We start from the raw sequence: 21,051 nt of genomic DNA, 5'->3' as shown, positions 1-21,051 counted from the left end.
GTCTGCAAGGGGATATAGACAAGCACGGGAATTCTACTGCCCCACCTGCCATGGGAATTGGAGCAGGTGAGAGGCAGACAATGGGAAGGTCTGTTGACCTCAGACAGGATTTTCCAGTCTCGGGTCGAGAGAGGCCGTAAAATCCTGCCCAAGATGTCAATCAAACTGGGCCTCTAGACAGGGCAGCCATGATCTGGAGCAGACTCAACGGGCTGAATGGCTTTCTCATGCTCCTAAGTACTATGTTCCTAGCTCATCACTGACATCACTTACACAGCGGGGCTAAAACTCCACAGCATTGTGAGGTATCCCAGTAGTGGGTACCCCCACACCACCATCCCCCGCCACCCAACTTACTGACCAAACTGCTGTCTGCAGCCAGGGAGAACTCTGTCCTCTGTCTCTTCTTCAATTTGATTGGTTGAGAAGCCTTGCTGTTGTATGCTGTGCTCACATTCACTACTGATCCCCTGTAGAGGACACCATACCAGACCAGACGCTGTTTCTGTTCAAAAACCTGAGTGGCAAGGCCAATGGCAAGTTCCATTTCACAGCTGACCACAAAATGTGGCCAATATGTTCATCTTTCCTGTGCATGTTAGGAGTCAAGGCAGCTTTTGTAATGTCTTGAGATCCATTACAGAACTTTCACCCACTGATACCCAATCAGTGAAATGAGGAGATAATGATAGTTCACATAAACCAAGCGTTAAGTTCACAAAATGCATAACATGATGCAATGGCTTTTCAGATGAAAGCAAAATTGTTATAATACAAAGTTGGGTGATCCAAGAGTTAATTACCTTGACTAAGTTCAGCAATTGCAATGCAAGATCTCCTGCAGTCTTTGTACTGTCATGTGTTGTCTGAGTATCAATTTCTCTAATAAACCTATTAACAAAAGGCTCTTCATCTAAAATGCCATTCTTAGCACAGAAACAACAGTTCCAATATTGTGTTTGTAAAATTTATTATCAATGTTGATGTTACCTCCCTGCACAATAGCTATTGGTTTATGAAGGATCACAGAATGCTTGGTGAAAGGAAATTGATCTGTGTGATGATGAAGATGCGTTTCAAAAGCAGAAGAGTAAGGAACATGCATGAGCAGTCAATGTCTTGGCAGTGGAAGAAAATTTCAAAAATAGCAAGAAGCCATTCAGCCCATTAATCATGTGTACCTGTTCTATGAGCTAAAAGTCAGTCCAACTCCCTTGATCCTTCCCCATACCCCTTTCATGTATTTACCCAATTTTCTTCTGAAAGGTATTGTCAGTTTTTTATTCCAATGCTCATTGTGGATTCTTAAATAACATTGAAAAACAATTGAGGAAATGTTGCTTTTGTTCAGTAATATTAAAAATATATGGGATTAGAATAGACTGACATCTTTTTTGCATGGTCATCAACGTTGATGTGATTCTCCTCCATCCTCAAAGGAAAAGGTGGTTTATCCAATATATTTTCATGAAGGTAATGCCCTCTAACTCGAACTGGTCACTTCATGTGACCAATTAGCATGAACAAGATTGAAAGCCTCTGATACAAACTGAGCAGAAGGCTCACCAACATTTCCACAAGAAACTAAATTGGCATTCCTCTCCATAATGCCACCCGAGAATGGGAGCATCTCCCTGTGGCACAGTGCCTATTTAGCACAGAAGTAGTGAAAGGAATGCCTCGATTTAGGATGTAAATTGAAAGCCCCAGAGCTTCTGTCAACACAGCCCTGTGCTTCCCGTCCCAACCCCCACAGCAGAAGATGTCACTGGTGCTCAGTTAGCAGCCCTTGGTTGACTGCTGCCATTCACAATTCCATCTACCGCCATCTCCGTATCATGTTAAATGCATCCAGAGTGCAGGAAACACATTCAAATGAATGACCTTGTCTTAGTCAATAATATCAGTTAATTTCTTCAAGGATGCTCAGAGTACCTGAACTATATCAGTACTAACCCACTGCATAAGCTATATTAATGGCCTGTGAGGAGCTGATATCAATCAAGTCATCATTAGTTGGAAGATAGATGAATCATTGTCATATTATTTAGCCATTTCCGTTCATCATTTTACTTCCAACAAGCATGTTATATTGGTAATTCATTATTGAAACAATGGGCAGAATTCTCCCAAAAACTTTCCAAGTGTCATAACAGCGAGAATAATGGAGTGATCTGTGCCAGTCTCTCAGGTGCTCTCCGCACTGCAATTCTTCCGCACAGTCACTTTTTGGAGAGGTGGGAGTTTCACTCTCAGCGGGGGGTGGGGGGGGGGTCTTGGAGAGGTGGGGGGGGGGGGGGGGGAGGGGGTTGGAGGACCGGGGAGGCGACCTAAAGAGGCTGGTGAGTCTAACTTCAGAAACTTGAACACTGTTTCACAAGGGCGCCCCGATCTCACAGTGCACTGGGAGACCCCCTCCTCCCACGAACATCGGGATAGCCTCCGACCACCCTCATCAGCAACATGTACCGCACCCCCCACCTCCTCCCTGACCTGGGTTCACAGCATCAGGGCCCTTCTGATAGATCCCCCTGCCCGACCCCTGACATATCCCCTCCATCATGACCCCCAACATGCCCCCCCCCCAACTATCATGACCACCTTCACGATCCACCCCTGCATGACCCCCTCCCCCCCACCAGTCAAAACATCCCCCTGCAAAGCACGGTCCCCACTCAGGCTCCACAATCCAGGCACTGCCCGGCCATGCCCCCAATCACTCGGGAGCTTCAGTGGCCTCCAAGCCTCTCAGCATGACCATTGCATCAGGCCTCCGCTACCAGAGACCAGTAATGATTCTCGCCATTAGGGCCACACCTGAAGGCTGGTGAATTCCGTGTGTTGGGATTTGAATGAGCTATGCTTATTTAAATGCTGCTTTATATATGCTAATCTACCTCGTACCTTTCCTGGATGCGAACCGGTTCACGCCATTAGGAAGGGGCCGTGAGACACACGAACTGTTTGGCACCAGATGTGAAATGGATTTTTAGGCCCACCTGCTATTCTCTGGGACCGGCGGGATCCACTAACAGCATCAAGAATTGCCTCCTATATTTCTGATTGCCAGAAAATGTAGGTAAATGATAATGTACAAGCAATGGGTAAACTGTTTGTTTACATTGGGGATCAAAATCTATCTGTTCCTAACCTTTCATGAAATATAGAAGGATAAATAGTTTATTCCGCCAAACTCTTGTCCCACTAGTTGATGGTAAGAACCAATGTTCGGCTAAGCTATCGTAGAATACTTGGATGACTGAGCACAAAGAAGCACAGCTCTTCTTCCACTCTTTCCTGGCAAGCGCAGGACACAAACATTTGAACCTGTGCCAACACTGTTCCAACACAAACTAAATATATTTTCTCTATTTACACAGCGAACGGAACACAATATTCCTCAGTGTATCCATGTTTCTTGCAGTAATACTCAGGATAATTGATAACAGTTTGATCACATCCAAATCACTGACGACATATAAAAAATTACATTTATTGGATAAAAGCCTCAAAACACCATTTACTGAGTATATTATTTTACACCACATTCAAACTTATATCTGGCGTTGACAATCCCTAAAATTCCAATCCAAGCAGTGAGCCGCATCACATCATAAATGTGACATTTATCATTTTGCACACCACAACCACTTCATCTGTTCCCTATGCATATTAGACAAGCAATCTAAAGAAAGTAGAATAGGTTATGATTATCCGACACATCTTTGAGAAGAAACATGACCATGTTTCCCTTTCCAGCATAAATACATAATAAAACGTCTGTATCTTGATTCCTGACAATCTTTATAACTTAATAAGCTTTTTTGGTTGAGGTATTTTCATAGAATAAAGCTGAAGTCCTTAATAAAAGGCAGTCTTATTTAGTAGCTTGAAATCCAATTTTAAGTATTCTAGGTCAACTCTACAGTCCTTATCTGTGGAAATTTGACTGATGTTATTATAATCATGCATCAGTAATTAGTCAAGTCCACCTAAAATCGAAGTCCCTTTATTTAAAGAAACTTTCGGGTAAGTATTGTGAATCCAAAGTTGACCTGGCCACAGCTGTATCTTCAGTAACATTAATCGATCACTAAAACACAAAAGATTTATTGCCCTCCCTAGAAACAGTAACTGTTTTTCTACATGCTAGTCTATGTGCAGTCAAATTCGCTCTGTGTTTGTAACAATAACCACATTGACTAGTTATTAGCTTGAAGCTTGACACGCTAACATTATCTAGATCAGCAGAAAATAAAGAGCATTTCAACTCTGCGACTGAGCAACTTCCTGCTTAAGCAGATTTGGACAAAATGTAACCTAGATTTGCAAAAACAAGCCTCACGATTAATATCCAAAACATTAGCTCAGGTTGCTGTTGCTATATACCAGGATCTGCCACTGTAATTTGATAGCGTGGTCAAGTACTGTTGATGCTATTAACTTAAACACCATGAAAAACCCTCAAACAGATTCCAAGAATTAAAAAAAAAATTTAGGTATAAAGTATCATTTGGGACTAAAATTAGTCATGAGCATGTAAATCAAAAGGTCAATGAAAGGAAAAAAAACAAGTGGGTTGTAAAAAGGGCTGCTGAATCGCAATTGCCCATTTTTGCTAGCACCCAAGGCTAATTTCACCCTGTTTTTCAGCTTTGAACATAACGAAACACATTTAGAGCTTGATGCAGTTTCAAGAAAATATTTGCTATGTACATTTGTGGCTTAATGCCTAATTGTAAATAAAAGTTACAAGTTTAAGAATTATCGTCATAAATCTTCAAAGGCGGGGTTGTTGTAATTGCTCCAAGTTCCAGCTGTATTGTCTTCCTGTAGGCGGCTATAAAACACTCTCCTACAAATAAGACAAAGTGTACTTTTAATTATCTGCTTCTGGTCAAAGGGATATATAAGTCCACATTTTCTTATTTCACAAGCAACAACAAATAACCTGGAGCTCAGAATTCTCAAACTGAATTAATATAAATCAATGGATATAAATTGAACATCTGCACTGAATACAATCTCCAAATGGGGGCTATAACCTTTGGATATTTTAATGATATTTAATTGGGTCATCGTTATTGTTTAATGTTGTTTCGACTAGAATTGACTGATGGAGAAAGGAAATGGAAATGTTTTATCGTCTGTTTTTTCCAAACAGATTCTAGGTTAAATCTCACTAAACAGAAAGCATAGGCCTGCCACAACAAAAAGCTCTTATCTGATGTACCCCATAGAAACAAGTGAAACTCATTTGTACCAAGATACAGGCAATTCCATTAAAAGGCATCTCAAAGCCCACACACTGTTTTTGTTTTACTAGGAGATGGCAGTTTTACTTTTTGTTCTATAGGATTATCCAGACAATTGGGACAGAGTTTACATTTTGGATGCAAATTGGGAATCGGGTAGAATATGCGCCCGAACTTGAACCTATTTTTAGAACGGAAACACTGTGGTTAGCACTACTGTCTCACAGTGCCAGGGACCCAGGTTCATTTCAGCCTCGGTTGACTGCCTGTGTGGAGTTTGCACTTTCTCCCCGTGCCTGCGTTGTTTCCCCCAGGGGCTCCGGTTTCCTCCCACAGTCCAAAGATGTGTAGGTTAGGTGGATTGGCCATGCTAAATTTGCTCTTAGTGTCCAAAGATGCATAGGTTGGGGGATTAGCGGGATAAATGTGTGGGGTTACGAGGAAAGGGCTTGGGTAAGGTGCTCTTTTGGAGAGTGGTTGCAGACTCCATGGGCCGAATGGCCTGTAGGGAAAAATCTAAGTGTTATTTTCTGCTCAAACTCATTTACCTATTAGGAATTGCAGAATTTGGCATGGCCAAGTGCAATAAGGCAGCTTTTTAAAACATTTTATTTAAAATTTGCTGTAAAAAATTCATTTATACATTTCAAAGTGATAATTTTGTGCAGTTTAGTTAATACATCTTAAAATAGATTTATCAAAAAAAAAAGCCATTTTCATCATCAGGTCAATCCACCACCATTAAATAACATGATTTTAAATAACTGAAAATTTCTTTTTCAAAAATATACCAGTTATATTGAGCTACAATAGTCAGATTCTTAAGGCTGAATATTACAGACAGGCCTACTTTTTGTAGGTTCGTCAAGGGCCTGCAAAGAAACAATTTGCCTTGAATGTAGTGAGCTTAAAACTCTGCTATCTTTTATGGGGTATACCAATCTTGGTCGAATTGTGCCACAAAAACCCATACCACTGCATGCAAACTCTACCCCAATATTTTTGCTTCAGATAGCCTAGAGCAAGGATGTCCAAACTGCAGCCTACGAATCACATGTAGTCCCTGGGCCCACGATACCTTAGTCCTTGAAAAATCAGGAAATATAATCCTCAAATTAGGTTTATATTTCTTATTCATTCATTTCTTGTTTGAATTTTGGGGGCTCTGGAAATTTAGAAAGGAATGTTTTTAGCTCTCGCCATACAGGCGAATAGAATATAAATGGGAAATTCAAGATTTGTTAGTACAAGCAACTTCAGTTTTATATAAATTAATGACAGCGCAGATTTAAACATAATCCATCACTCTGAGACATCAAAGCCAAGTAAATGTACAATATTAGCACCGCTAGTTTATGGGAATCTATCTTGTCACTATATGGTAAATACTGACTTATAGTAATCAACTTCTGATCATCATTCAATATGGTTACTGTGGGAAAAGCTATTCTTTGACTTTTGGGAACTGGGTTTGGATTTGATCAGACTAATGACGTGAAGGTGAAAGCAAAACACAGTGGATTAATTTTGGATTTGAATTTGGTTTTTGGAACAAGGAAGGAATGGATTTGCGTTGGCCCATTCCATTCTAAGCATTGGCTTTATAACTTAAAGGATGGAGTAAAACATTTTTTAAGAAGTCTCGACAGAAAAGTAAGTATTAGACATGTTGACACTCTCTTGTGGATTCTGGTTAGCATTATTCCACTGTACCCATTGAAGTGCATGAACTTACCTTTTCTTTAAATACATCACCAAGCCCAGTACTGCTATGGCAACGAGTACCAAACACACTATAATAGTTAAAGCTGTTCCTGTTAACAAAAATACAAAATTATTGACATGTTAAATACATGCTATGTCACCAAAAAAAGCCATCTTTCAAAACGGTCTAAAATACCTACAATGTACTAAACCCCAATTAGTCGTTTGACCTATGGATTTATTTAATAATTCTGATGACCTATTATTGGAATGTTTTTTTGCTTGAGCTTAATTTGTTAAATACTATTTTAATGAAAATTTTTGCAAGTCTTAAGTTTGTGCAATTATAAGGACAGGCAACACAGTTCTATGCTTTTTTAATTAGCAAGTTCTTCATTTAAGGTTAACTTTAAATTTAACCAAAAAAACTCATATTGTATCAGAACATAAGTCTGGAAAAGCTTTGGGAGAAAGGCAGTCCATTTAGGAAATCTGCACTGTTTTTATAGCTTCCCAGACAAAAAAACTAGGAAACTGAACGAGCCACAATATTGATGGCTACACTTTCCACATAATAACACCACTAAATCAGTTAAACTGCTGTATCACAGAAAAGAACATAACAGCAAAATTGCATTAGTCGTACATCTGTGGCAGAAATCCCATTATGAATCTTAATAGCTCAGAGTTTGCAAGCATACTACTCAGACTGAGTTTGGAAGGTTAATCAAAGAATTTCAGTTTATTTTGAAACAAAAAGCAAACAGGTATTTGTCTAAGAGGGTAGTGCAGCATCATTAATAATGCAATAATCAACTTCCCTTGGATTACATTAAATAGAACAATCTTATAATATAAAAATAAGCTGTTAAATAATATATAATTACATTAAAATATGTTACAATGATCTAAAATGGTCCAGGTTCCAGCTGCTATTCTTTGTATATATAGATGCTCATCTCACAACCTGAGGGTGGTACCTTATAGGTTTGGTGGTGGTCAGGCCAGGGTGTGGGAACATTTTGAAAATGGCAGGTCAAGTCAATCACACATTGCTTTCCTGCCAGAGATGGGTGAGCAATGGCGGCAGCCACCAGCCTGGGAGCAGACGATAGCCAATTCATGGGGCAGATTGGTGGCAACATTAGGATCTCACTGATAGTGGGTAGACTCCATGCTGCGGGCAACACCTGGTCTTCACAGAATCATAGAATCCCTAAAGTGCAGGAGGTGTCCATTCAGCCCATCAAGTCTGCACCTACCACAATCTCATTCAGTACCTTATTCCCGTAACCCCACGTATTTACCCTGCTGAACCCCACTAAGGGGCAATTTAGCACGGCTAATCAACCTAACCAGCACATCTTTGGACTGTGGGAGAAAACCGGAGCACCCGGAGGAAACCCATGCAGACACGGAGAGAATGTGCAAACTCCATGCAGACAGTGACCCGAGGCTGGAATTGAACCCGAGTCCCCAGTGCTGTGAGACAGCAGTGCTAACCACTGTGCCATCGTGCCACCCTAGTTTTCCCTGGAGACAGCCACTTGGTGGCAAGCCAGCAGGGAGGAGGGTCCAGTAAAGTTTCCTTTACTTAACTTCTGCACACCCTTTCTCCCCCACACCCTGAAGATGCTTCTGTCACAGGGCTATAGCTGCAATCAGTGCTCATCCTGCTAAAGGATTTCTCCTTCACAATGATGGCCTGGAAGCTGAGCCCACAAATACTTTTGCATCACCAGCCAGCAGCACCATTCTACCCCTAAAGCATTCTGGTGGAGTCAGATTCCAGAGAGGAACAATGGCACATCCACAAATGGCAGCTAGCTTGTTAGACGAGTTTAAAGGCCAATTATCAGAGGATGACTGGAATTTTGCTGTGACGTCAAGAGTAAAACAGCTGCCTGGAGGCATCAGACTGGGAAGTCATAGAAATCATAGAAATCATAGAAACCCTACAGTACAGAAAGAGGCCATTCGGCCCATCGAGTCTGCACCGACCACAATCCCACCCAGGCCCTACCCCCATATCCCTACATATTTACCCACTAATCCCTCCAACCTACGCATCTCAGGACACTAAGGACAATTTTTAGCATGGCCAATCAACCTAACCCGCACATCTTTGGACTGTGGGAGGAAACCGGAGCACCCGGAGGAAACCCACGCAGACACGAGGAGAATGTGCAAACTCCACACAGACAGTGACCCAAACCGGGAATCGAACCCAGGTCCCTGGAGCTGTGAAGCAGCAGTGCTAACCACTGTGCTACTGTGCCGCCCAGGGCTCCAGAATGTCTTTGAGAGCCCTTCCACCTCCCTGAACACAGATGTAGTCACGGGCTACATCCTGTGAAGGGTATCCTCCTTCACAATGGTGGTCTGACAGCTGTGGCCACTTACATTGTAAAAAATAAATAAAGTTGCTGAGGGGGTGTCTGAAGATGGAGGCCGCTCCCTCCCTGCTCTACCTGCAAAGGTAGGTCGCAGTTCCCTCCGTGTTGGAGGTCCTCCTATTGACCTTTCAGTTCTGATATCCCACACATCATTCTTATTTGGATGGCAAGCATGCCTTCTAACCAGTGATTGGCCCATTAAAACAAAATCATTGCCAGATCCACCCGATAGCAGAGTCCTGATTCAAAACACAAAATCCTGCTCATAACATCCATTTCAACAACAGTTTAAACTGGGGCGGCACAGTGGCACAGTGCTTAGCACTGCTGCCTCACAGGGACCCGGGTTCAATTCTGGCCTCAGTTGACAGTCCGTGTGGAATTTGCATGTTCTCTCATAGAATCATAGAATCATAGAATCATAGAATCCCTACAGTGCAGAAGGAGGCCATTCGGCCCATCGAGTCTGCACCGACCACAATCCCACCCAGGCCCTACCCCCACATATTTTACCCGCTAATCCCTCTAACCTACGCATCTCAGGACACTAAGGGGCAATTTTTAACCTGGCCAATCAACCTAACCCGCACATCTTTGGACTGTGGGAGGAAACCGGAGCACCCGGAGGAAACCCACGCAGACACAAGGAGAATGTGCAAACTCCACACAGACAGTGACCCGAGCCGGGAATCGAACCCAGGACCCTGGAGCTGTGAAGCAGCAGTGCTAACCACTGTGCTACCGTGCCGCCCCATGTGTCTGCATGGATTTCCTCCGGGTGTTCCGGTTTCCTCTCACAGTCCAAAGATGTGCAGGTTAGGTTGATTGGCCATGGAAAATTGCCCCTTAGTGTCAGGGGGACTAGCGGCGTAGATATGTGGGGTTGCGGGGATAGGTTCTGGGTGGGATTGTGGTCAGTGCAGACTTGATGGGCCAAATGGCCTCTTTCCGCACTGTAGAGATTCTATGACTCTATGAGTTTATGCAAGAAAATTTCATATTCTAGCTGTCTTCTTTTAGGGGCAGCACGGTGGTTAACATTGCTGCCTCACAGTGCCAGGGACCCGGGTTCGATTCCTGGCTTGGGTCACTGTCTGTGTGGAGTCTGCACATTCTCTCCGTGTCTGGGTGGGTTTCCTCCAGGTGCTCCGGTTTCCTCCCACAGTCTGAAAGACGTGCTGGTTAGGTGCATTGGCCATGCTAAATTCTCCCTCAGTGTGCCCGAACAGGCGCCGGAGTGTGGCGACTAGGGGATTTTCACAGTAATTTCATTACAGTGTGAATGTAAGCCTACTTGTGACTAATAAATAAACTCTGAAATAGTTTTGTTTAATACTCTGCTTGTGTTTTTTTCTAATTTGTTTTCAGGATCTGGGCATCGCTGGCAAGGCCCTCTCTCTCTAGTTCCCTTGGGAATCTGGTAGCAGCCCTCCTCCCTAAATGACTGTATTTGTGGTGATTTGGATACAACTGAGTGCTTTGCTTGCTCACTTACTCCAAAGCTCAGAGTCAAGAACACCGGTGTGGAACTGGAGTCACAAATGGGTAAAGACGAAGAATTGCTGGGCATTTTATGACAATGGTCATTTTACTGAAACTATGGGCAGGATTTTCCGGTTTCAAGGCGAGCGAGACCGGAAAATCCTGCCCGACGTCAACGGACCTTTCCATGGACCACCCCTCACCCGCTCCAATTCCTGTGGTCGGCAGGACGGTAAAATTCGCCCCCATCTCTTCATTCCTAGATTTTTAAACTAAAATCAATGGCTACATTTGCATTGCAGTTGGAATAGTAATCCAGAACTCCAGCCTAAAATCCTACCATGGCATCTGCAGGTTTGAATTCAGATAATTAAATAATTTTGGAATTAAAAATAAAACTGGAGTAATGGTGACCATGAAACTACCAGATTATTGTAAAAATGAATCCGAATTACTAACGTTCACTAATTCCTAAGAGTGAATGCTGTCTTTACTTGATCTGACCTACACATGACTCCAGATCCAAAGCAACTGCCCTCTTAAATGACCTAGCAAGCTATTCTGTTATACCAAACCACTAAGCTTGCAGTAGTACAAGGTGGTGTCTCACCAGTGCCTTCTTATGGACAATTAGGGTTCAGCTGTGACACCCAAATCCTGAGAACAAATAGTATGTTTGTTAAACTCTTAAATCACCATGTTGGGGCATGAACTCATGTTTCTTGATAATAATGCCTGTCTTCTGGATTACTGACCCATTAACATAACCACTGCACAGCCATATTCTGGTATTGTCTTAAGTAAACTATATTCCATTATGTTTCTATCTTACCAACCGTTGGATAAAATCTTTCACTATCAAAACCCTTTGTAATCTTGAAGACCTTGACTAGAACATTGATTGGCTGTCTTAGCTCCAGTGAAAAAATCCTCAAATGTTCATGTTTCTTGCTAATTCTCAGCCCTGGTAACATTCTGGAGAATATACACTACATCCTTCACATTGCTTTTACATTCTTCCCATAACATTGTACCTTAAATAGTATCTAACATACCAATTGCAGGATAATTAAGTTGTACAAATTTAGCTTAGCATCCTTGCCTTTATATTCAATGTATTTTAAGTACTATGCTTCACCTAGCATCTTCCTAGATCTTCAAGACAAACAGAGGCAGGAAGTGATGGGACCAGATAGTGGTTGCGGTTAATGTCAGGAATCGGGTCCTGAGGATTCGCACGCAGTGTCGCAAGAAGTTCAATTATCTCACGCGAGTGGTCAAGGTCAGGGGATGCATCTTCAAATATCATATCCCACCTGCTGTACCACTAGTCTCAGTTGGTACTCAAGTCACCACAACCCCATCTTTCACCTATCAACAATCTCTATCAGGACTCATTCTGAACATTCATATGCTTCACCGCATCATCACACCAAGACCACTGCTGCAACTCTCATCCAGTCCACATGCAAACACTGCCCGTTACTCAACCATCAGCCGAGCAGATTGCACAACACCAAATTTCCCTCTCTATTGCAAGACAAGGTGGCACACACGAGAGGCATCAGGAACTAACCATCAGGGATATCTGCACTGGAATGTCCTGACGCACATGTTGGCCATTAATGGAATACCCATTGCTAAGGCAGTGGCCAGCAACAGGGTTGAAGCCATCAAACATGGTGTCCTCTTACCTAATTTTCCTTCTCACATCCCACTTACCCTCATCCCACAATCTCTGCTGATTTGCAAGCTGTAGATGAGCAATTAAGCATGGAGCCCTTACTTTTTCTCTCCCTACGCCGCATACCACAACCTTACTGTTGTGTCTTTTCCCTCTCAGATACACAAGAGGCGCAATTTGAACAAACAATGGAGGAATACCAAAAAGAGAGTGCTGATGAAGACATGGCACCATTACTCGATTTCACACTGGTAGGCGCATGCTCACATTATAACATTGCTTTTTTTTATTAAGATAGAATAAAAAGGGATGTACTGACATAATGTAATGACACTTTAGAGCTCAACACTCCAGCTGGCAGCCTTTCTTAACCTCACACAGCTGAACACATGTTTAGCAACAGAAAGGAAGCCCCTTCAGCACAAGTTAAAGGGATTATTAACTCGTTATTTACTGATTGATTTCTGCTGACAGTTGTTATGACTCCACAAGTGTTTGGTGCTTTCGATAGTTGTTTCAAGTTGCCAAAGTCTACAGGGAATGGTGTAGCAGGTGTTAAATAACTTCTTGCTGACTCCAAGGCTCCTGCACAAACTAGTCTCTCCAATGCAGGAGTGCACAAATAGTGAACATGTGTTCAGCTGTGTGGGGTTAAGAAAGGATGTCAGCTGGAGTGTTGAATGTCCAAAACATCAACACTATCGTCATATCAACATTGTACAAATTTTTCTGGCACCTCAAATTCCAGGACTGGTAGGTGCCATTAACTGTATTTTCATTCTCCAGTATAAACATTGAAGAGCAGTTGGTCACCCTTTATATTAGCTTCAGCATAGAACCATAGAAAATTACAGCTCTAAAACAGGCCTTTAGGCCCTTCTTGTCTGTGCCGAACCATTTTTTTGCCTAGTCCCACTGATCTGCACTTGGACCATATCCCTCCACACCCCTCTCATCCATGAACCCGTCCAAGTTTTTCTTAAATGTTAAAAGTGACAGGATTAAAAGTGACAGGCAGCTCATTCCACACTCCCACCACTCTCTGCGTGAAGAAGGCCCCCTAATATTCCCTTTGAACTTTTCTCCTTTCACCCTTAACCCATGCCCTCTGGTTTTTTTCCCCCCTAGCCTCAGTGGAAAAAGCCTGCTTTTGCATCTGATTGTCGCAAAAGTAACACTGTTAAAGTACTTTATAGAACTCCAAGAAAACATGCTGAAGGAGGTTGACTGAGCAAACAGTTCTTAACACTATACTGCAGAACCAACTAAGCCCACATCAGAACTAAACATACACAGAGTCCTCCACATCACCCTGCCTTTAATATTGCTTCTTCACATTTCTCTTACTATCACATATCAACAGAACAACACCAGACGTCCTCACTGTCCTGTTCCACTTCTCATCTAATCTATCTACTTTTTTTAACAGCAAACTGCCACTGGGATGTAATAGGACTAAACATAGGAGTCCTATAGCAGATTGTTAAATCATTTAATCTTGGGAATGTTCCACTACGTAAGGTTCTTCCCCTAAACAATGATGGCAAAGATATTGTGGCCAAAATTACTCATGGTTTCCACTGAACTGCTGACATAATTCTGTAGGGAGACCAGCAACGTCCCCCAAGACAATGGAAAATGGTTGGATCTGTCCTTTAGAAGGCAGAGATGTTGCCAAAGGTGTAGAACCATTGGAATTCCTACTCCTGCACCTCAGTTAGGACATGCTCCCGTGCGGATGAAGTTATGATGACTTGTGAGCCCCACTCTGATCTGTAGGTTGACCTGTCAGCTGAGCTCCAGGTCACCAAACTTGCCTTAGCCCTCAAAGAAATGAGAGTTTAATAATATATATCCAGACCACAGAGAACTCTAGTTGGTTCAGCAATGCAGGGCACTACTATCCCAAGGCAGCACGGTGGCACTGTAGTTAGCACTGCTGCCTCACAGCACTAGGGACCCGAGTTCAATTCCGGTCTTGGGTGACTGTCTGTGTGGAGTCTGCACATTCTCCCAGTGTCTGCATGGGTTTCCTCCGGGTGCTCCAGTTTCCACTCACAGCCCGAAGATTTGTAGGTTAGGTGGATTAGCGATGGTAAATGCCTAAGGTTGGGCCTGGCTAAGCTGCTCTTTCAGGGAGTCAGTGCACACTCGATGGACCAAATGGCCTCATTCTGCACTGTTGGGATCTTATGGAAATCTGAACATACTGTACTGAGTGGAAACTGCACTTTGAGTTTTTGCCAAAGAGAAACACATCATTGTACTATTTTTCTATGTGGCATTAGTTGGTCACAATCAGTTATTATGGCATTTATGCTGATAAAGACATTGAACTCAGTCTTTTTCCTCCCATTGCTTGGGAGTAATGATCCCTCTAGAGTGTGGGTGTGCACGGCCATGTAGTAATCTGAAATGTATCATGCATCGAAATAGACATGCAATCATCTCCAGGAAAGTTCAGTGACTTTTAAAATATAAGCTAACCATGGACGATAAAGTTGTGCTCAAAGGCATCTACAGTATACCCAGTACAAAGGCAATTTTGTGGGAACATTGTCCCAAAACTACTCGCAAGTGATTTATCCAACAACTCTGGCCGCGATCTAGTTAATCATGGGTGAACATTTCATAATGGCTAAATCTCACAAATGGTCAGAAACAGGATTTGCGCTGATAAGATCTCAGTTTGAGATTTTCTCCACCCCCTCCTCCTGCGTGAACCTGATTTCCATATATTTTAATAAATTTAAGTGTAATTACTGGTCTTCAGGCTCATCTCCATTGGGGGTAGTGGATGTCCATGGTGAGGGTCCATGCACTCCCCACCCCTCCCCCTCAATGCTGGCTGTGTGATCCTCACCAGCACTCTGAAATTGTGAAATTGCACAGATTGCCATTTAATTAGGCATCTGTTAAGACAGTGAGTTCTGCACAGCTTTTCTCGGCTGATCCAACACACTTGTGCAATTTTGGGAAGATTGAACCCTGTGACTCCTCTGTTCACACATAACACCATGTCCAGCGTGAGAGAAATTCAATGAGGTTCTTAACACAACAATAATGCTCCCTCCCAAACCCTATTTCATGTCCCACACAAGTTTTATTACTTTCACCTTCAGACGTCCTTACAGAATACATGGCAAATTCAGCAGGCATCAGAACAAACCCTTACAACCTACATTAGACATGTGCAGAACCATTATACTGGAGGCCCCGTGTGTATACACAGAATCCTGAGGAGGAATTGAAACCTTTCCAAGATTCTCCAGGAGTTGATCCCATTGATGCGGATTTTGGGGGCAAGTATAACATTTTGCAAATGAGGGAAATATGACCTTGACTGAATTTTCTGCCATTTGGATGATTTGAATTTTGGATATGGAACATGTTTGGCCCAAGCCTCTCACATTTAATGGTGCACTGGAGGGGAGGGGAGGAAATATTTTTCCACAGCCTCGGCCTGTGCAAGTGCAGTGAAGTCTGTTAATTACAGACACCATGGATTTTGTATGTGTCCTCATTACAGAATGGTCAGCATATGTCCCTTAAAACTTTTCAATTGAATGGGGAAATAATTTACCCAGTGGCAGAACAATCAATATTCTTGGTCAGAACTGTGAACCATTCAATCCCAGAGATGGAGCAGTTTCTCACACTCTGTGCATGCTGGGTCAAGAGTTCCCCATTCCACAAAAGCCACTTCTTTCACAAAACCTGCTCTCACCTCGTGTGAAGACACTGAACTCACAAGAATGTAGACACAGAAAGGGGGGGAGCACCAGTGACCTCAAATCAGTGAAAGTTCGAGATATAGCAACTTTATAACAGGCAATGTCCAGTGTTTTCCTTTGTAAAAAGGCTTGTTTTAATGAAGGCGGTAATTCACAAGTTGCGAGTTTACGTGCTTTCATAGTACCTCCTTTGCTGTAAAAGTTAGTTGGGTTTCTCAATAAGCACCTGTTTTCTTTTTGCAGGTGCCCGTTTTCGGGGAGTGTTCATCTAGATAGGTTTCACTCTGCTCACAAAGCAGAGGCTGAAGACAGGAATTCTAAATCATGCAGAAAACATCTGGTTTTTCAGGTTGTGCAATCTCTCATATGACAGCAAGACCCTGAGGCCTATTTCTATGAACTCTGCCCACTTTCGGTTGAGTTGCCAAGTAGAGGCTGAGGAGTATACATCCAGCATGCTAATGGTCCCATAATCAGGAGTCCCGCAATACAGTCCAAATCGACAGGAAAGGATAGAAAATCTAGGCCTCTTTTTTAAATAACAGAATATTTTAACATTTTTGTTAACAAGAACATATACCTATTCAAATACTTACTCTACGTCCTGTCAACTGGCTTATGATTCCATCATCATTTAATATTAAGTAATATGTTGCCCCACAAAAGCAGGTTTTAATTTTATTTGATTCAAATTCACCATCAGTGAAGAACTACCATCCTCTTTGTATCATCTTTTAAGAGAGCACTTCCACACGATAAAGGCAGAAAACCCACAAAGCATTTTGACTTGTTGATATCATTCATAAATGATATGATTTATTGACTTAGAAGGCTGAGGAACTTATACCTAAAGAATAAAATTGCACAACTAATTAAGTAAAATTTCTAAATTCATTTACCGGTTAAACTAAGTTACCTGCATCTCACTGAGTAGCAACATCATAAACAAGAACACTAGAATGTACTAGATTTTCATTTCATTGTGTCTTCTACATGTCAGAAGGCTCTGGGCAAAACACTGGCTAGGAATTTTAGGATAGTGGAGTGAATACATCCCCGCTGACACTGCCCGCACCGGGGTGATTTCACGCTGCAACAACTTGGCTGCAGACGGGACTTCTGCCCCTCAGTTAGTAGGATGGCCTGCTTTAGAGAGCTGTCAGCCTAGGTGGATCATCTGGCAACTCTCCAGTCCCTATAGAAGCTACAATGGACAGGACTGGGCCTGGGAGCAGTCTCAGAAGCCAAAGTCCCAGGATTCCAGGAAAAGGGAAGTTTTGTGGATGTCAGAGGGAGAGGGTAATCGAGAGGCTTGGAGAGGGTGATAAGGAGCTCCTGAATTAACAATCCTTAAGGGGGAGGAAAAGTTAAAAGGGGGCTGCTGATCTAGGTGCACCTCCTTTCCCACCTGAGGCCTGACCAGATTATTTTCAGGCTCTCCCCCGATACAGGGAACTCCTCCCATCGGCCTAAAATTTGAGACTGGGTGCGGAATAACCCTTAAGCAGTCAATAATTGACTTCAGCTGGAGCAAGGGCATGGAACCGTCCGAGACTTTGCCCACCTCAGCATAAAACTGCAGAGAGGCCGAGGCAGCTGGGAATCCAGCCTGAAGCCTGCCAGAGGAATTTTACTCTCACCCCCTGCCTATAAACCCGCTGGTGGAGGAGTGTGAAATTCAGGACATGCTGTCTAGTACTCAAGCTGCATTATCCATCATGCTGAAAAAAGAAAATGAAACAATGTAAAAATACTCGTGCTGCATGATAAGCTGCAGTTATTCACATTTTTCCTTGCAATGTTTTGATTCCATTTTAGTAAGACTTGTGGGCCTAAAGCACCCAACGTAGGTGCAGTTTTCACACAAATGGTTCGAAGCCAAGAGACTCAATCTCTGCAGGGGTTGTGCCAATTGCAGAAGAGCCTCACATCGTGAAGAATAGCACTCATGCCATTTTTCTAAGGTTTTTACAGTTCTTTCACTAAAGTTATGATGGGCGAAATAACCTCCCCCCCCCCCCCCCCCCCCCTCCCCACCTTCCAGATATTCATGCCCTATCCTTTTCACCCAATTGGACCCAATTTTCCAAAAGTATTTAATTGTCAATGTATTGCACGGCAGCAGCACATATGTGACAACCCAGACCTTGTGAAGACAATTCGGCGTGATGGAAAGCCAAGGCCTTCAAATATAGAAGATTGATTTCTGACAAACCCAGGGTACGTTCCTCCAATTCTGACCTTTTGCACGTCCCCGATTTATTTTGCTCCACGATTTGCGACCAAACCTTCAACTATCTTGGCTTCAAACTCCGGAATTCCTTCCATAATTCTCTCCTGCTTCCTCTCTGAACTCTTCATCATATTTCTAATTCTTTTCCCCCCTTCAAGTGATTCCTTAAATCCTACTCAACCTGTCCCAATAGCTCTTTACGTGGCTCATTCTCAAATTTTCTCTGATAATGCTCCTGTGAAGCAGCAAGTAAGAAGGTTCACAATGTTAAAGACGTCATGTAAATACAGGTTCTTATTGTTGCTTGGCCTCAAATCCTTTCTTTCGTATAGTACCACTAAAAGTCTGATACACTGAATTGGAACCTTCTCAGCAAACATCCATTATTAGGCAGTTATAGACCTTACTTGTGCCATCTACTAGGGCAGGATTAATGCATAATTACTGCACATATCTTGAATGCATTTCTTAAAGTGAAGAAAAAAAACAAGTGGAGTTCCCCTGACTTGGATGTTACCATAACAGTTGCAATGAAGTTCATACAAGCAACTTTACACTGGCATTTCCTGCCCACTGGAGTTTATGTATAACTCACACCAACCAAAATATATCCTCTCTCATCTAATTAAGATATGCTAGTCTTGATTTTACAGTTTTGCAGACAGACGGATGGAGAATTAGTTCTGCTAGATGCCCGCTTTCTGGCTGACCCCATTTCGGATTGCCATTTCCAGCAGCCACAGAAAACGCCTACACATTTTTGGCCAGACTATTCAAATTAGGATAGAAATTACATCCTTTCTTAAAGCCTATTGGTGTTTTGTTTTTAAACAGAGGGACTTTTCTCGTGGGTTTTTTTTCAGTTGCCAACAGTTTTAACATCTGTCGTTGTGTCATTTGATTTGAGGTTGACATTATTTGGCGACCATTTCCTGCAGGGAACAATGGATTTCCTTTTAGAATTACAACTGCATCATTGTCTTTTTGGGGAAAAAAAGGAGCAAAGGAGAGAAATCCAAACCAAGGTGTTGCTACCTGTTAAGACTTAATACAGTCCTGAATAGGGTGCATCTAACTGCAATGGGTTACTGAATCTAGATGCATTTTTTCCTAATTCTAACAAAGACAAAATTATAGGATAATCAATAATGGTAATTACCTTTAAGTGAGCACCGCCTACCACAATGACAGTAATAAGAAGAAACAGCACTACTTTTTCAAGGCAACTACCATGACTGCAGTCTTGCCAATATCACCCACACCCTTTGGAACATTTTCCTTTTACATAAATAAACCACTGCACAGTATCATGATACCATGACCTATACACATGATGTGCTGAACACCAGGATCCCAAACTCAAGAATGTTTCTATAGTCAATCCTCAAATGGACAGCAAAGAATTTCTGAACAGGGAAGAAAATTGGAGGGAGACTCGGGTGAGGCCACCTTACAAAGTACAATTGTAGTGCCCCTTTCAGAGGTATATGCATAGGAATGAATTTTCCCAATCAGCCTCTCAACCATAGATGAACAACTGGAACACCATGGCCGGGATTCTCCCAAACAAAAATTAAGTGCCCAACGGGCCGGAAAACGGGAGTACTTCCCTCCCGTTTTTCGGGCCTACTTACCAGAGCAAATCTCCTACACCTCAGTGTGATCCACTCTGAAAAATAGGGGGCAGGGCCCATTCCCACCCAAGAGGCCAGCAGCATGGTGCTGATCTGTCAGTGCGGCGATCAGTGCATGTGCAGTGGCCCCCCAATTGACGGCCTCCCGATCATTGGCCTTGGATTGCTAGCCAGTCCCGCAACCCCTCAATCGCCAGCATTCCAGACCTCCCACACACCCCAATCGCTAGCCTACCAGACCTCCCCAGGCTAGCCCCGATATCTATGTCCCCGGCCAGCCCTGATCTTCCCATCCCCGCACCCCCCCATGGCCTGCCTCGACCCTCTCCCTCACCCTGATGACCAGCCCCGACCCCCCCACCCTGATTACCAGCCCCAACCCCCCCCCCCCACCCCAATGGGCCAGCCCCGACCTCCCCCACCCCGATGGCCATCCCTGACCCCCCCACCCTGATGACCAAACCTGACCCCCTCCCCACCCCGACGACCATCTCTGACCAATCCCCCCACCCCACCCCGATGACCAAGCTCAATTGTCATCTTCCCTCCCTCTCTCAGGAATAAAAGAATGACTAGGGTCAGATTAGGGCCAGTCAAGGACAGTAGTGGGAAGTTGTGGGTGGAGTCCGAAGAGATAGGAGAGGCGCTAAATGAATATTTTTCGTCAATATTCATACAGGAAAAAGACAATGTTGTCGAGGAGAATACTGAGATACAGGCTATTGGACTAGATGGGATTGAGGTTCATAAGGAGGAGGTGTTAGCAATTCTGGAAAGTGTGAAAATAGATAAGTCCCCTGGGCCAGATGGGATTTATCCTAGGATTCTCTGAGAGGCTAGGGAGGAGATTGCAGAGCCTTTGGCTTTGATCTTTATGTCGTCATTATCTACAGAAATAGTGCCAGAAGACTGGAGGATAGCAAATGTTG

The 21,051-nt window shown here is 43.1% G+C and overlaps 1 protein-coding gene across 1 annotated transcript in view; it reads right to left on the bottom strand.

The window, feature by feature from the left end:
* Positions 1-3,469: 3,469 nt before the first annotated feature.
* The window catches only part of LOC144505125 (uncharacterized), a 29,724-nt gene continuing 12,142 nt past the window's right edge, over positions 3,470-21,051 (bottom strand). The window contains exons 3-4 of the mRNA XM_078231015.1: positions 6,991-7,069; positions 3,470-4,855 (exon numbers count right to left, since the gene is read on the bottom strand). Coding sequence (XP_078087141.1) covers positions 4,771-4,855; positions 6,991-7,069 — 164 coding nt within the window. The 3' untranslated portion in view covers positions 3,470-4,770. The remainder of the gene's footprint in view (positions 4,856-6,990; positions 7,070-21,051) is intronic.

This window comes from Mustelus asterias, chromosome 16, assembly GCF_964213995.1.
Source record: "Mustelus asterias chromosome 16, sMusAst1.hap1.1, whole genome shotgun sequence".
NCBI classification, from domain to species: Eukaryota; Metazoa; Chordata; class Chondrichthyes; order Carcharhiniformes; family Triakidae; genus Mustelus; species Mustelus asterias.
Note: the sequence above shows the minus strand (reverse complement) of the source record. Positions and strands in the feature narration are given on the sequence as shown.